The sequence below is a fragment of the Xenopus tropicalis genome, chromosome 8, assembly GCF_000004195.4.
Source record: "Xenopus tropicalis strain Nigerian chromosome 8, UCB_Xtro_10.0, whole genome shotgun sequence".
In the NCBI taxonomy this organism is placed as follows: Eukaryota; Metazoa; Chordata; class Amphibia; order Anura; family Pipidae; genus Xenopus; species Xenopus tropicalis.
The window spans coordinates 107,701,762-107,718,926 of NC_030684.2; the positions used below are offsets into that span (position 1 = coordinate 107,701,762).

Sequence of the window (17,165 nt, forward strand, 5' to 3'; positions counted from 1 at the left end):
CAGACCTTTACTAGAATTACAGCCTGTCTTATATGAAATACCTTCTATTGTTTAATTGCCTACAAAAACAAACACAATATTGTTTATGTACTTGTAATATAGTAAACTTGACTCATTTTTATTTATAAACAACATCAGTAAAAATGGCATACCTCCAGCTCAAATATCACTTAGGAATTTTTGCTGTCATACAGATAACAATGCACTGTAAAAAGTAATGTAAACTAACAGGACCGATGTTTGCATCTTTTATGAAGGGCAGCCACAGACTGAACTGATACAATTGCTACGGTTTACATGTGAACAAAAGGAAGTATCAATTACGTGCCCATATCTCTTTCAGTAAAGTATACCTGGCAGATTACCATCATTGAAGGATGGTCACATGATCACCAAATAAAAGGTCTTAGAAGACCCGTTCCTGCAGCAGTTCACACTTATGTTACTGGAGAAAACAATGGCTTACATAGCAAAGTCATTCTATGACCTATATGCTACAAACATAGATGGGGAGAAAGTAGATTTCAATGTGTTTAGGGGAAGGGTGGTGTTGATAGAAAATGTTGCTTCACTTTGAGACACCACAGTCAGGGATTACACCCAGCTTAATGAGCTGCAGACCAAGTATCCGCGACGGCTTGTGGTGCTGGGATTTCCATGCAATCAATTTGGTTATCAAGTAAGTGACACCATATTTAAAGGTTCATATAGAATGCAGTTAATAGAAAATTATATGACAGGCTTTAACTTCTTTTTGACTGAGGCCTTTGAGATAGAATCTTTAAATTTAGTTTGTAGTAAGAAGATTTTGCCATACAGAAATAACGTAAGGGCTGAATTACATTGAAATTGTGTCTTTGTAGAAGTCTTTGAAGCCCTTGGGAAAACTGGAGGCCATATAAATCCATTGAAGGGCACACAGGCTTCCAGATGGACAGCTAACACTATTTAAGTACTTTTTTGTTCAGCTCCTAATCCATATCCTGTTTCTTCTAAGCTGGAACTTCTTCTCACCGATAACATTTGAATTTAAATCCTTGGAATTCTCCTCTGTAAAACCTGGTGGCAACATAGGACAAGTGGGATCCTCCCTAAAGCTGGCCATACACGTGGCGATCTCACGATGTTTCGTACGACCGTCGGTCGCACGAAACATCGTCAGATCCGCCACACACCATTCAGGGCTGAATCGGCAGGTAAGGAGGTAGAAACAATAGGATTTCTACCTCCTTCTGCCGATTCAGCTCTGAAGGGAGAATTTTGGTCAGGCGCCTTCTATGGCGCCCGATCAAAATTTTCTAACTTGGCCGATCGGCGAGCCGACCGATTTCAGCAGCTTCCTGCGATATCGGTCGGCTCGCTGACATGCCATACACGCACCGATTATCGTACGAAACGAGGTTTCGTACGATAATATCGGTGCGTGTATGGCCACCTTAAGAAAAAGGGGCAGTCATAGGTGAAAAAGAGCGGTGACATGGGACTTATTGATTTCCCCAAAATTTTGGGGGATCAAGTCTTTTTAATCTTTCACTACTTCTGTATGTTCTGCCAAAAGAATGCATTATACATTGTGATTTAAATTTTTAGTAGATACTGTATTTCATATAATACATTGTATTTTATCTGTGCATACACATATCTGTGTGTTTACTGCCTTTTAATGCTTACTGTTCACATGACTTTTATCTGCATTACAAGTCAGAATGTACTTTCTGTGACAAAGTAAAGGTGGCCGTACATGGGCCATTTGCAGCTTATTGGCCTGTGTAGGGAAAACAACAACTGGCCTGACTGACTGATATCTGGCCTGAAATCAGCCAGATATTGATCGGGCAGGTTAAAAAATTCAGTCGGATCGGGGACCGCATCGGCTTGTTGATGTGGTCCCCGAACCGACTGCGCCTATTCCAGTCGTTATAATTCGAATTAACCTAAATTCCCCCGATATCGCCCACCCGATTCACCTTATGGTGAATCTTTTATCTGTTTTTATCCTATCCTCATTAATGCATAAAAATAAACAGACTTTTTTCTGTGTATGTTTGGATAGATTTTTCTAAAAGTCATACAGTTAAAAGTTAAAAGCTAAAGTTTTCAATAAACATTAAAATATGTATTTTGATCTTTCCATAGGAAAACTGTAAAAATGAAGAGATTCTTAATTCTTTAAAATATGTACGACCCGGAAAAGGCTTTGTACCAGGATTCACCCTGTTCCAGAAATGTGATGTTAATGGAAAAGACACTCATTCGGTTTTTGCTTACTTAAAGGACAAACTACCAGTCCCTGACAATGAGCCTGCAGCCCTTATTAGTGACCCCAGATATATTGTATGGAATCCAGTACATCGGTCTGACATTTCCTGGAACTTTGAGAAGTTTCTTATTGGACCTGAAGGAGAACCATTCAAAAGATACAACAAAAATTTCCAAACCATCAGTATAGAACCTGACATCCAGAGACTTCTTAAGCTCACCAAATAGCATCTAGAATTATGTGTATGCATGTATGCTACAGATAATTACTACATGGCAGCTCATAAGAAAATCTAATTGGCCTTCACAGGGACTGCTGCAATGTAAATGGCAGTGGGCAAATGTTTGTGACTATCTACATTCATAATAATATTGATACCCACCTGGGAGTTGTTGTGTTTAGGGTTTTTGGGGAAGTTTAGTAGTGAGTGTCTCAGTTTTCACCCACTTCTTTTTTTCCCCAGTGGGACAACAGGTTTACAACTCTGCCCACACACACCATGGCCACTATACTTATGGCCACGGTGATCATTATATTTTTAATATTTGCCCATCTTATAATTATTACAGAACATTCTTTCACACTAGAGAAACATTTATTTTAGCAATTGCTAAGGCTCCAACAGTTTTTCTTTTTCGCCTGTCAGTAATGGGTTGCAGGAGCAGAAGATTATCAGTGTTTAGATGTAAGCCTTGTTCTTGATGACTGTATTCTTTGAAAACCTGTTAGAAGGATACATGAATGTTGTTGCAGGACTGTATCTGGACACTGCTGTATTTTTCCCCTGTACAAACTCAAATAAACATCATGTGCTACAATAGCCTTTATTGTAATTAATAATCTTAAATCTTAATTTGCACATTCAAATCTGAGGAAATCCAACCCCCCCCCCCCCCCCCAAAAAAAAGCATTCATTTTACATGACTTACATTGGACCATCTCTAATTCGGTAAGATCATGTCTATGCACTGAAGACCAAAACTGCATGGCATAATCTAGATGGGGCCTTAGAAATAGAAGAATGAGCCCCTCCTTCCGCAAATATATGCCCCTTTAATACTGCTTGAAACCTTGTTTGCCCTTAAGCTGCTGCCTGGCATTGCTTACTACAGCCAAGTTTATTATCTACAAGGACTCCAAGGCATAAGGCATTCCCATTAGGGCTTGCATATTTTTAAATCCAAAATGCATGATCTTACATTTATTGACACTGAATCTCATCTGACACTTAGCCGCCCAGACCTTAGTTTAGAAAGCAGTCATTTGTAGGGCACTGTATCATACTGCAACCCCACTGTCTGTCTTCTTACTACCCTCATCATAAAAAGCAATCAATTTTGTCTGATATCACTTATCCCTTATAAAGCCATGCTGATTACTACTCGTGATGCTATTATGTTTGGAAGTAACCCCAGGGATGCCACATACCAGATCATGGCTAAGTGCCTTGCAATTGGCATGTTACATTACACTGTGGATTGGTTGCTGAACATTCCCTGAAGAGTAGCAAAGCTGGATAATTTAATGATCACTTGTGAATGTCTCTGGTGATACTCATTGCTTTACCTGCATGCTGGCAATATCCAAATACACTATTATACAGCTGTTTTGAAAATTTTCATGCCACTCTATAGTATTGCATCTGGTAGTAACATTCAACATTTCCTATCCAATCCTGTTGCCAGAGTGACGGCTTGATGAACATGTTTGTCTGCTAGCAAAATACTGGTAGTCTTGTTATCTGTTTATCAGTCCAAGAAAGCTCTTTGAAATGCAGTTTTGCCCAAAACCTATCAATTTATAACAGACAATGAGTAAGTAACAGATGTAACTGAGCAGAAAAACTGGTTGGGTATGGTTTGATTTTAGTGTTGCTGTTAGATCAGTACACCCTTTGTCCCACCAAGTCTACTGCAACTGTCAAAATGGGTTACATTGCTTTGTATGGGGGCAAATAATGCAACTTTTCATATTAACACTTGGTTTTCCCTGTGGAGTGAATTAGTAGACATATAAATAGTAACGGCTGATACAGTGGCTTGCAAAAGTATTCGGCCCCCTTGAACTTTTACACATTTTGTCACATTACAGCCACAAACATGAATCAATTTTATTGGAATTCCACGTGAAAGACCAATACAAAGTGGTGTACACGTGAGAAGTGGAACGAAAATCATTCATGATTCCAAACATTTTTTACAAATAAATAACTGCAAAGTGGGGTGTGCGTAATTATTCAGCCCCGAGTCAATACTTTGTAGAACCACCTTTTGCTGCAATTACAGCTGCCAGTCTTTTAGGGTATGTCTCTACCAGCTTTGCACATCTAGAGACTGAAATCCTTGCTCATTCTTCTTTGCAAAACAGCTCCAGCTCAGTCAGATTAGATGGACAGCAGTTTTCAGATCTTGCCACAGATTCTCGATTGGATTTAGATCTGGACTTTGACTGGGCCATTCTAAAGCTGGCCATACACGGGCAGATCCGCTCGCTTGGCGATGTCGCCAAGCGAGCAGATCTTCACCCGATATCCCCACCTACAGGTGGCGATATCGGGGAGGCATGTAGGCAATGGGGCAGTCGGTTCGGATCCGACTGGATTTTCTAACCTGGCCGATCGATATCTGCCCAATTTCAGGCCAGATACCAGTCGGCCAGGCCCCTCGGTTCTGCCCCTACACGGGCCGATAAGCAGCTGTAATCGGCCCGTGTATGGGGACCTTAAAGGTGCCCATATACCTATGGGTGGGCGATATCGGGTAGCAGAAAACTTAAAAAAAAAATAATCCGATCGTTTGGCCTGCACAGCGTGTGCCATCCCACCGGCGACTTACATTTTTGCCGGTGGGATGGTAGTTCGGGGAGATTAGTCGCCCGTGACAAGGGAGATTTGTCGCGGGGGACTAATCTCCCCGTGTGCCAGAGCCCTTAGACAACCTCTGAGGCCGTCACAGAGCAGCTGTATTTGTACTGACATTAGATTACACACAGGTGCACTCTATTTAGTCATTAGCACTCATCAGGCAATGTCTATGGGCAACTGACTGCACTCAGACCAAAGGGGGCTGAATAATTACGCACACCCCACTTTGCAGTTATTTATTTGTAAAAAATGTTTGGAATCATGTATGATTTTCGTTCCACTTCTCATGTGTACACCAATTTGTATTGGTCTTTCACGTGGAATTCCAATAAAATTGATTCATGTTTGTGGCTGTAAGGGGGCCGAATACTTTTGCAAGCCACTGTATAAGCATTAATAGTGTCATATGAGGAAACCTCTACTGAATGCTTGCAAGGCAGAGGCACATGTTGCCTAATATTACATAAGCCTGTTCTACTCAACCTGTGCAATTGCTTATCTGAAATAGTTATATATTATTATGTCATGCACTGTGGAGTGTAAAACCATCTTATAAACCTGTGAGAAGTGTGCCTCAGTGCCATTAACTTTAACGGGTTACCCATGCTCTGAGGTGGTGTAAAATAATAGTGTCCATTACTGCTGCTGAAAAAAAAATCATACTTCCACAAGTTAAAATTTGTATTGAATTTTGCCTGCTGTTTGCCAATGGAGTAAGGGGATATACACAGATTTCAGACACATAAATTCACAGGGATTCTTCAGACATTACCCTAGTTTGCCCCCACCCAAGCCACTCCCTGTAATTTGCACTTCAATTACAGTTAACCCATGCCACTGAAAAGAATTGAAAACACACACACAAATTAGCATAAAGAAACAGGCAGAGGTGGGAGTATAATCCTCCAATGTAAACAGGTTTGTTTAGGGAAGGAGTCCCCAACCTTTTTTACCCATTATCCACATTCAGATGTAAAAAGATTTAGAGAGCAACTCAAGCATAAAACATGTTCCTGGGGGTGCCAAATAAGGCAGCCTATAGGAGGCCCTGTTTGGCAGTACATCTGGTTTTCATGCAACCAAACCTTGCCTTCAAGCCAAGAATTCAAAAATGAGCACTTGCTTTAAGGCCACTGGGAGCAACATCCAAGGGACTGGAGAGCAACATATTGCTCACGAGCCACGTGAGGTTAATAATGGCACATGATTTTCTCAATCTGTATGTGTTTGTCAGCAGTGACAGCAATGTCAATGTGCACTGAGCGTTTTCTGGCACATACTGTACTGTACCCTGCGTGTGCAATGCCAGGCAGATGACATTACAAACACTGCTGAGAGACACAGGGTGGATTCAGGCTGTAATGGTGTTTTTCCAGACACAAGCAAGTGCCTAATAAGTGCCATTAGCCAGGAATATGAGTGATTTTCAAAGCTAGTGTAGAATAAAGGCAAGTAAATAATATTTAGTAATGACTGTCTCGCTACTGGTGCAACATATAGTAACTATGGACAAGTTATTTTGGCAGGGTAACCATGTCACTAGCTTAATGTTACCAAATTACTTGAAAATCCAGCTAGAGGGGATAAACTGATTGCAATTTGATATAAATACAATCAGTGCTGCCCAGCAATGTGCAACATTTTGAAGTGATCTGGTAACCTCACACTAGCTATGCCTCTTCTATAACTATTACAAAAACAATACAGGTATAGGACCCATTATCCAGAATGCTCGGGACCAAGGGTATTCCGGATAAGGGGTCTTTCTGTAATTTGGATCTCCATACCTTAAGTCCACTAAAAAATCAATTAAACATTAATTAAACCCAATAGGCTTGTTTTGCATCCAATAAGGATCATTTATATCTTAGTTGGGATCAATTACAAGGTACTGTTTTATTTCTACATAGAAAAAGGAAATCAGTTTTAAAATTCTGAATTATTTGATTAAAATTGAGTCTATGGGAGACAGACTTTCCGTAATTCGGAGCTTTCTGGATAACGGGTTTCCTGATAAGGGGTCCGATACCTGTATTTATTTAGGCCGCAGTGCCTTGTGCCATTACCAGGTTTATTATCTGGCTACATCGCTTGTCCAGCTGCAGTAGTAGTTGCTTATTACAGTAACTATTACTACAGACACATTTTAGCCCTAAGCGCTGTAAGCGAGACCACTTCCTGGCATCGCGATGCTTCGTTTCCGGAAAGCGCAGCGCACAGAACGGTGCTTCTACTTTTTCCTGCGAGCGGGGATTTGTTCTGACTCCCCAGCTAAGACAGCGACATGTGCGGAGGCTGTGTGCAGGAGGAGTACCCGGATCGGGTGAGTGGCCCCTGGCTGCACGGAGCCTGTATAGCTATAGCGAGTAAAGGTAACTGAGAGCTCAGGCTTTCCGAGAGTCATGGGAGCTACCGCGACAGTCAATCCTAGGTGGCGCTGTTTATTACGTCACACCATTTCCTGACCAATCGGACTTCTCGTTACATCATGGTAGACTGGACTGGAGTGAGACGGTCATAAATTAGTTCCACCCATGGAGCAGTTTTAGTGTGTGTTATAATAAACTAACGCACTCGTTATACTGTAGTGGTCCATGTGCAAGCTTAACACTAATATGGCTTTGATATCAATATCTGGCAGAATAACCAAAATCAGCTGTATAGTAGGGGCTTCCTTGTTGGCCCCGGAGGTCTGGAGATTATTTATAAAGCATGTATGCCTTTCTGAAGCGCAAATGATATGTTGTTCAAATCAGTTCTTGCCCCAGTGGAGCTTACAGTGTAAGGCTGATGTGCCACAGAGAGATTTAGGGTGAAGACACAAGGGCTGAGTGACTTTTTAAAAAGTCTAATCTGTGCAGTGAAAATATGCGAGCGATTAGTTGCGGCGACGCCCATTATGGGCAAAAAGTCACCGCAACTGGCTTACTTAAAAGTCGCGGCGACTAATCACCCCATGTGTCTTCGCCCTAAGTTGCCCATGATAGATCTCTACTACCACGGCTGACTAATCTCTCTAAAATGCCTATCACTGGTGGAAAAGCCTATGCGTCGCTCCGGTTTTTCTAAAGTCGTGCAAAGTCTACTCCTGCAGGTAACTTTACCTCACTCCGGAAAGCCAAAGTAATACATTTTGGAGAGATTAGTCACCTGCGGTAGCAGAGATCTGTCACACGTGACTGAAGCTGGCCATACACGCACCAATAATACAAGGTTTCGTACGATATTCGGTACGTGTATGGCGAGTCGACCGATATCGCAGGAGGCTGCTGATATCGGTCGACTCGCCGATCGGGCCAGTTCAAAGATTTTGATCGGGCGCCTGACCAAAATCTGCCTTCAACGCTGAATCGCAGAAGGAGGTAGAAATTCTATTGTTTCTACCTCCTTATCTGCCATTTCAGCCCTGAACAGTTTGTGGCTATTTGTACGATCTTTCGTGCTACCGATAGTCGCACGAAAGATCGCAAATCGCCACGTGTGTGGCCACCTTAAATCTAATGGGTGTGTTTACTGGCATTGGAGATAAATATCATTGTTAATATTCCCATAGCAACCAATCAGCAATTAGATTTGAACAAGCGCCTACAAATTAGAAAACAACAGCAACAAGCCAATTACTTGCTACTGGCAACATTACTGGTGATATCTAGTTCTAGTGTTAGTAAACACGCCCCTTACATCCTATCACATTCACATTCTATCATGTACCAGTTAACCTGTTTGTAGCTTTTTGGAGTGTGGAAGATAAAGATACAACGGGGCAGTGGCACACAGGGTGATTAGTTGCTAGTGATAAATCTTCACTACTGGGAGCGACTAATCTCCCCGATATGCCATCCCACTGGCAAGAATGTAAAACACTGGTGGGATTTTTTATTATTTGTAGTTTTTCCAGTTTTTGTTCAAGAGCTCTACAACTTTAAGTCTCAGCAGTTACTTGGTTGCTAGGATACAAACTACCTTAGCAGTTAGGGTGTGGTTTGAATGAAAGACTGATCAGAAGGGGACCTGATTGGAAAGATAGTTAATATAAAGTTAAAATAACAATTAAACTGTAGCTTCACAGAGCATAGATTTTTTTCTGCAGGGGTCAGTGACCCCTTTTGAAAGCTGCAAAGAAAAATAATGCAAATAGTTAAAAAACTATAAAAAAAAATAATGAAGACTTATTGAAAAGTTGCTTAGAACTGGCCTTTCTATAACATACTAAAAGTTAACAAAGGTGAGCCACCCCTTTAAGCCCCGTCAGGCATGCCCTGGAGAAAAGTATAGGGTCCCGCTGTTACTGCTGCTCTTTAATCATTCCTTGTGCGTAAATAGGATGCTGAGAACTGTAGTTCGATAACAGGGTTATAAGTTGGATATTCCCCTTATTAATACTACACATATCTAACATTTAATATAATCTGTACTTTTACAAATGTTATTTTCTAGTTTTTGTAATTAATGGGTCTGCTTCAGCCTTCCTAAATGTGGCCCTTATGGCAGTTTGGCACACTGACAGTGAGATTTTTTTATGTAGTGAAATATTGGGTTGCCTCCAAACCTATTAGCATTGCAATTAGCAAAGCTGCATTGCCATTCCAGTGACCAGTTTATATTTGTCAATTGCCAGTATGTCTAATTTCAGTTTATTTTTTTTTCAGGGCAGCACATGCTTGGAGACAGGTTCATTCTTGTTAAACTATGTGAGTTGCGTTCAGTGCAATAAGAGAGACTTTGTTCTCATAGTGAATAAAACAGCAGAGGAAGAGGATGGTGAAGAGATTATCACTTATGATCGTAAGCATTTTTATCCACTTAAAGGCTGCCAACCTCGAGAAAATTGTTTGCTTAGTTATTTGTGATGCGTTTTGTTTTTGTGTTTTGAAGTCCTGTTTGCATGCTCACTGCAATTTGTGGTCCCCATGGCTTAAGCCATTTAAAGGGCACCTTTCACCCCCCCCAAATTGTTTCCCTCACTAGAGGTGCCAATAGAGCCGCACTGGTTGGGGGGAACGGTAGTTTTTTTCAACAACAACAAAAAATTGCCCCTAACAATGCTAGGCCACCCACATTGTGAGGGAGCTCCCGGTGTGGTTGACGGCAGTAGCATAACAAGTGTGCACCAGACCCCCCCTGCAAAAAAAATTTCAGAAGGACCCTGTGCACAGCAATCCATACCCATTCCCCCACTGGGCCACTTCCCGCCACCTATTGGCATCTTCTGCCTGCATGGGTCGTCCCTCCCCAGTCACTCTACTACTTGTGAGCAGGGAGGAAAAACTATAGAGGAAGAGGACCTTGGCCCCAACAACCGCAGGGTTTGCTTCCTCTATATTTATGCCACTGGGCCCCACAGAACCACAGGGTCTGCTTCCTCTATAATTGACACCACTGGCATGTGCACTATACAACATGGCCAGGGGCTGTTTTTTTTTTTTAACTATCGTTTTTCTCAACCGGAGTGCGGGCTGTATGTATGCAATATAATACAGATTTTTTTCTTTTTTTTTTATAATATAGATATGTGCAAAAACTGTCACCATGTGATTGCAAAACATGAATACACCTTTAGTGTGGTTGATGACTATCAGGTAAGGAAAATGATCATGCTGTCATTTTACTACATTTTAAGTATAAGGCATTATTTTATTATTTATGTATTTTTATTATTAGATTTTAAATTATTTGATTAAAATGGGCTCTATAAGAGATGGCCTTTCTGTAATTTGGAGACTTCTTGATAACAGATCCCATACCTGTAGACATCTGTAGTGCTAGAAAATGATTTGTAACTCTATGAATGTGCATAGTCCTAAGAAATATACAGTTCTGTGGTTCAATAAAAATATTTGTATGTGACTTTTTAGCATTATAAACTTTGCTCTATTCAAAAGTGAGCTGTGTAAAGCCAGTAACTATAACATAGTAGTAACAGAAAAATTTGCCCTGGCAGCTATCTTTCAAGCTAGACACTTAAAAGTTTGGTTGCTAAATTGCCCATGTTAACACATAGCACCATAGTAAATTAAAAAATATATATTTTTACAATTCTCTAAATCAGTGATCATCATCTTGCAGCTTGATGCATTATAACCCGCCCCCCCCCCCCACCACTCTATTCTTTAAAAGCTGCTTCAAGGAAATAAGGTCAAACTTGCATTTAGATTTGGCTCTATTAAAACATGTGGAGCAGTTTTTAATCTGGTTATTACAAACCGGATTCCAAAAAAGTTGGGACACTAAACAAATTATGAATAAAAACTGAACGCAATGATGTGGAGGTGCCAACTTCTAATATTTTATTCAGAATAGAACATAAATCACGGAACAAAAGTTTAAACTGAGAAAATGTACCATTTTAAGGGAAAAATATGTTGATTCAGAATTTCATGGTGTCAACAAATCCCAAAAAAGTTGGGACAAGTAGCAATAAGAGGCTGGAAAAAGTTAATTTGAGCATAACGAAGAGCTGGAAGACCAAATAACACTAATTAGGTCAATTGGCAACATGATTGGGTATAAAAAGAGCTTCTCAGAGTGGCAGTGTCTCTCAGAAGCCAAGATGGGTAGAGGATCACCAATTCCCACAATATTGCGCAGAAAGATAGTGGAGCAATATCAGAAAGGTGTTACCCAGCGAAAAATTGCAAAGATTTTGCATCTATCATCATCAACTGTGCATAACATCATCCGAAGATTCAGAGAATCTGGAACAATCTCTGTGCGTAAGGGTCAAGGCCGTAAAACCATACTGGATGCCCGTGATCTCCGGGCCCTTAAACGACACTGCACCACAAACAGGAATGCTACTGTAAAGGAAATCACAGAATGGGCTCAGGAATACTTCCAGAAACCATTGTCAGTGAACACAATCCACCGTGCCATCCGCCGTTGCCAGCTGAAACTCTACAGTGCAAAGAAGAAGCCATTTCTAAGCAAGATCCACAAGCTCAGGCGTTTTCACTGGGCCAGGGATCATTTAAAATGGAGTGTGGCAAAATGGAAGACTGTTCTGTGGTCAGACGAGTCACGATTCGAAGTTCTTTTTGGAAGTCTGGGACGCCATGTCATCCGGACTAAAGAGGACAAGGACAACCCAAGTTGTTATCAACGCTCAGTTCAGAAGCCTGCATCTCTGATGGTATGGGGTTGCATGAGTGCGTGTGGCATGGGCAGCTTGCATGTCTGGAAAGGCAGCATCAATGCAGAAAAATATATTCAGGTTCTAGAACAACATATGCTCCCATCCAGACGTCATCTCTTTCAGGGAAGACCCTGCATTTTTTTAACAAGATAATGCCAGACCACATTCTGCATCAATCACAACATCATGGCTGTGTAGGAGAAGGATCCGGGTACTGAAATGGCCAGTCTGCAGTCCAGATCTTTCACCTATAGAGAACATTTGGCGCATCATAAAGAGGAAGGTGCGACAAAGAAGGCCCAAGACGATTAAACAGTTAGAGGCCTGTATTAGACAAGAATGGGAGAGCATTCCTATTCCTAAACTTGAGAAACTGGTCTCCTTGGTCCCCAGACGTCTGTTGAGTGTTGTAAGAAGAAGGGGAGATGCCACACAGTGGTGAAAATGGCCTTGTCCCAACGTTTTTGGGATTTGTTGACACCTTGAAATTCTGAATCAACATATTTTTCCCTTAAAATGGTACATTTTCTCAGTTTAAACTTTTGTTCCGTTATTTATGTTCTATTCTATTTGTTCTATTCTATTTGTACAGCGCTGCGGAATATGTTGGCGCTTTATAAATAAATGTTAATGTAATGTAATGTAATATTCTGAATAAAATATTAGAAGTTGGCACCTCCACATCATTGCATTCAGTTTTTATTAACAATTTGTTTAGTGTCCCAACTTTTTTGGAATCCGGGTTGTATATTACACCAAGCTTTAGTACAGTACTTGTCCTGGAGTTTTTAATATCAAATAAAAAAATATTTACAGCAGCTGCATGGACCTTTTTAATCTTGTGAGTGACTCTTACAGGTGTCCGATCCACACAGGATGTTAGTGTTAGATTGCATTTATTCATTTATCTCCAGCATTGATGACACATGATGCATTTATAGCTGCATTTTGATGGTCTCTTGTGTCTTCACCATACTGATGGCAGCCCCGGTGGGCCCTGCACCCCCCAGTCCGACGCTATCTGCTTTGAGGCCACTGAGAGCAACATCCAAGGGGTTGGGGAGCAACATGTTCCTCACAAACTACTGGTTGGGGGTCACTGCTTTAATTGGCTCCACCAAAAAAAGTGGACTGAATGAATCAATAAAATTTTCTGATTGCTTGCTGTGAATTAGCAGGGCAATCCAAATGGAGGCCAGTGGGTCAGATCTTGCCCTCTAAGGGATTTTTATAGCCCCCAGTCTGCTAAAAGACTTCACAGAAGTCCCCACAAAAAAATTCTTTGGAAGGGCCTAATGCGCCAGCCAAGCTACCCCACCCCTTCTCCCATTGGTGTCAAAGAAGGTGCCCATTTTTACATTTCTGGCTTGGAGAAAAGTTTTAGGAAGCATAGAGACACAGTTTTACTCCAAGCAGAGCCTCCTGTAGGCCAATAGTCCACATGGGGCTACCAAATAGCCAATCACAGTCCCTATTTGGCATCCCCAAAGAACTTTTTTATGCTTGTGTGGCTCACCAACAATTTTTAAATCTGCGTGTGGCTCCTGAATAAAAAAGGTTGGGGATCCCTGCTCTGTAGTATTCCAATGATATAATCATGTTAATATAATGTAGCTGTCATATGTGGTATAACAAGAATCTTGTTAATCAGTGAGGCCTGTGTACAATTTGCCTTTATGATAACCAACCTTTTTTAAATTGTATTTTAGGAATATACCATGCTGTGCATGCTGTGCGGAAGAGCTGAGGACTCTGTCAGCGTTCTGCCTGATGACCCACGACAGATGGCTCCACTTTTTTAAACCTATGACATTGATTGCTGTCAGAACTGCAAACAAAATAGAATATTATTTCTGCAATCATTTCACATAAAACTATGACTACTCAAACTGTTGTAGTGTTAAACCTCTGCACAGTATTATAACACAAATGCTAGCTTTTATGGATTTTGTTTTAGAATGCATAAACATTAATAGTGTTCTAGACAAAGTAGAAGTACATTTGTCACATGCTTATGTTTCTTGATATTGCTCTAAATATATACATACAAAATTAGCAAATTGCAAAATAGGTAACTTCAAACAGTTAAACTACACTATTGCTCAGTCTTTTTCAATAATTTCCTCCTAACTTACTTCAAGCTGCAGTGCCCATAAGGCTAATGCCAGACGGGGCTGATCCTCAGCATGCCTCTATGCTTCTTTCATTGCAACTGCTGAAATCCACTCCATGTGCCTTCACCCGGGCCGACACAATAGCTCCAGGTGCAGGCACGAGGAATAGATGATGCCAAAGTAGGGGCTGATTTTCAGCCTGGGTTTATCTGCAGTAGCCTAAACTATGATTATTTGTCTTCATGTTTTATAAGTGAAATTCTTATATTCATTATTCTTTTTTCTGGTTTACTGTACATGTATAGGATCTATTATCTAGAATGTTTGGGACCTGTTTTTTTTTTCCTAATTTGGATCTCCATACCTTAAGGCTACTGAAAAAAAATATTTAAAGATTAGAATCACCCCAGTGGGAGTATGTTGCCACCAATATCTAATTATTCTAGCAATTACCATAAAGTACAAGTTACTGTTTTATGCTTACAGGGAAAAATTAGACTTATTTAATTAAAATAAACTCTATGGGAGATTGTCGTCTTATAATTCCCATACCTGTAACTACCTAAAAAATACAAACTGGCCTTTAGCCAGAATTCTGAAATATCTGATCATAAAAAAAAACAACAAATTTCTAATTGGTAAGCCTGTTTGATGTTGTGCTAGAAATTAAAAGAATTTCATTTCTGGACATGTCCCCCTCATATATTAGCTAAACTTTCTTCTCGTTGTCTTGTTTCAAAATGTTCATATTCTTTAAGGATATCTCTTAATAAATTGCACAGAGAACACTTTGTATAAAATGCTAAACTACATTGTGTATTATTTTCTTAAATTTATGCCCATTACATCAGGTGCGGAGTGGGTGTACTGCCAGGCAAGGTGATAGCTGCATCTGAATGGGGGCCTGGGCGCGTTGCAAAATGTATGCAAAAGTTCTGTATAAAGTAATGGTAAAACTGCAAAAACTGCTGTGGCTTGCATACTTACGTAGAACTTACGTAACTTGCTTATCAAGCAATGGCAATTTAGAGAAGCTTAACAGGGGCAGGCAGGAGCAAACTCCTCTGACCTCTCATTAATTAAAAAACCAAGTAAATTCCTCTGAATGATCCCACAGACTTATTAGCACACAAATTAATTATTTTAGTAACTATTTATATGAAATACTACTGACTAGTTATTGGGCTCCACAGCAAGATCAATGGGCCCCTAAACTTTGGAAAAAAAATATTTTCTATGAACATATATTGCAGATGTTTACCCTATGGTTCCTGGGCTCCCCAGCAGTGCCGGGTCTGTTTTCTCTATAGTTATACCCCTGCAATTAAGTAACATGATTGGTGAGTTTGTACTATCGTAGCTGTGGTTGAAATACATACTTCCAATATGTTCAACCTTTTGTTCTAGCAAAACCTACCCACCTGCTAGTTGATCGTTTGTGTTGTGCACTTAAGGGGCTTGGCAAAATATTTTGGCACTGCATGCTTGTGTTCTTAGGGGGCCCCATAAAAATAACTTGTACAGGGCCCCAAATTTTCTGGTGGTGGCCATGTAAATACTTGTCTGATAGCACTGGAAGGAACTAGAAGATCTTTCATACGCAACTTGATGTGTGACACCTGTGCCACAGTGAGTACAAACTCAGAACAGACTGGGCTGAGCTTACACCTGCATTTTCTTGGGTGGAATACATAAGAGATCCATCGCAGGTGAATGCAGAAAGAAACCCTTGAGTGTATAAGCCCTATGAAAGGCAAAGCACCAGTCTTTTGTATAAAAGAAACTGATGGAATCAGTTGCACTTATTCCCTTACTGACTATTCTCAACTGTTGACCATGTTCCTTAGACAAGCAACTCTCAATGCAAATAAAGAGGGAGAAGGATTATATATGCACTCACCCCACAGTCCTAAAGAAGAAGCTTTATGTAAGACGAGGAGAAGTATGGGAGGCTGGTCAGATTATGTGAGCAGTAAACTGTGGGAAATATTTTCCTGTGGGGAATAAAACATGCTAATGCAGGATTATAACTTAAAAGATGTTATCTTGCAATAAACTTTTTGGCAGACCAATTAAAGAGGGATGCAGTGTTACTTTAAAACAATATTTTAGTTAAACGAAAACTAAACCGCCAAAATGATTACTTGACCAACAGATGTTTATACTATGGTAAGTGACCTATTAAAAAATATGCCAAACTTAAATATACTGTCTATATCAGTAAATATTGCCCTTTTTCTCTTGAGCCACCATTTTGTGATCGTCTGTGTGCTCCCTCAGAGATTACATGACCAAAAATAATGCAGCTCTAACTGTAATATGAAGAAGTGGAAGCAAAAGACAGAATTCTGTCCATTAATTGGCTGATGGGGCCTAGCATGTATGTGTGCCTTGGCTTGTTTGTGTGCACTGTGAATCCTTCATTCTTACAATGGCAATTTTGTATTTAGGTTTACCCAGTGGCACATACTACTTAAAAAGTATATTTATATGAAAATGGTTCAGTTTGATGAAGAAGGTTTTACATACGAGCGGAGTTATGCTAGACCTACTGTATATACTCGAGTATAAGCCGAGTTTTTCAGCACTAAAAATGTGCTGAAAAAGTAAACCTCGGCTTATACTCACGCTTATACTCGCATATATATGGTACTGTTGCGAGCGCACACGTTGTGGACGTCCGAACGTGCGTGCTGTCGCGTTGAGCTCAGGTAGCATTCAAACAAACAGCAAAGATGATTGAGCTCCGGCAGCATTGGCTTCACATTACAGGGAAAGAGTACAGACAGGGCACCG

General features: G+C 40.5%; 2 protein-coding genes across 4 annotated transcripts; both read left to right on the top strand.

The window, feature by feature from the left end:
* Window positions 1-425: 425 nt before the first annotated feature.
* gpx2 (glutathione peroxidase 2) lies at window positions 426-3,080 on the top strand. Of its 3 annotated transcripts, none has more exon segments than NR_138100.1 (4): window positions 426-679; window positions 864-1,096; window positions 1,442-1,459; window positions 2,137-3,080. NR_138100.1 is itself a non-coding variant. In NM_001256315.1 (2 exon segments), coding segments are annotated over 2 exon segments (573 nt in total). In that variant the 5' UTR covers window positions 426-457; the 3' UTR covers window positions 2,488-3,080.
* A 4,246-nt stretch (window positions 3,081-7,326) lies between these two features.
* Window positions 7,327-15,169, top strand: churc1 (churchill domain containing 1). Its single transcript, NM_001008063.1, has 4 exons — window positions 7,327-7,446; window positions 9,773-9,908; window positions 10,632-10,702; window positions 13,965-15,169. Exons 1-4 carry the CDS (start codon window positions 7,408-7,410, stop codon window positions 14,055-14,057), a joined length of 339 nt encoding a protein of 112 aa, NP_001008064.1. The 5' UTR covers window positions 7,327-7,407; the 3' UTR covers window positions 14,058-15,169.
* The last annotated feature ends 1,996 nt before the right edge of the window (window positions 15,170-17,165 follow it).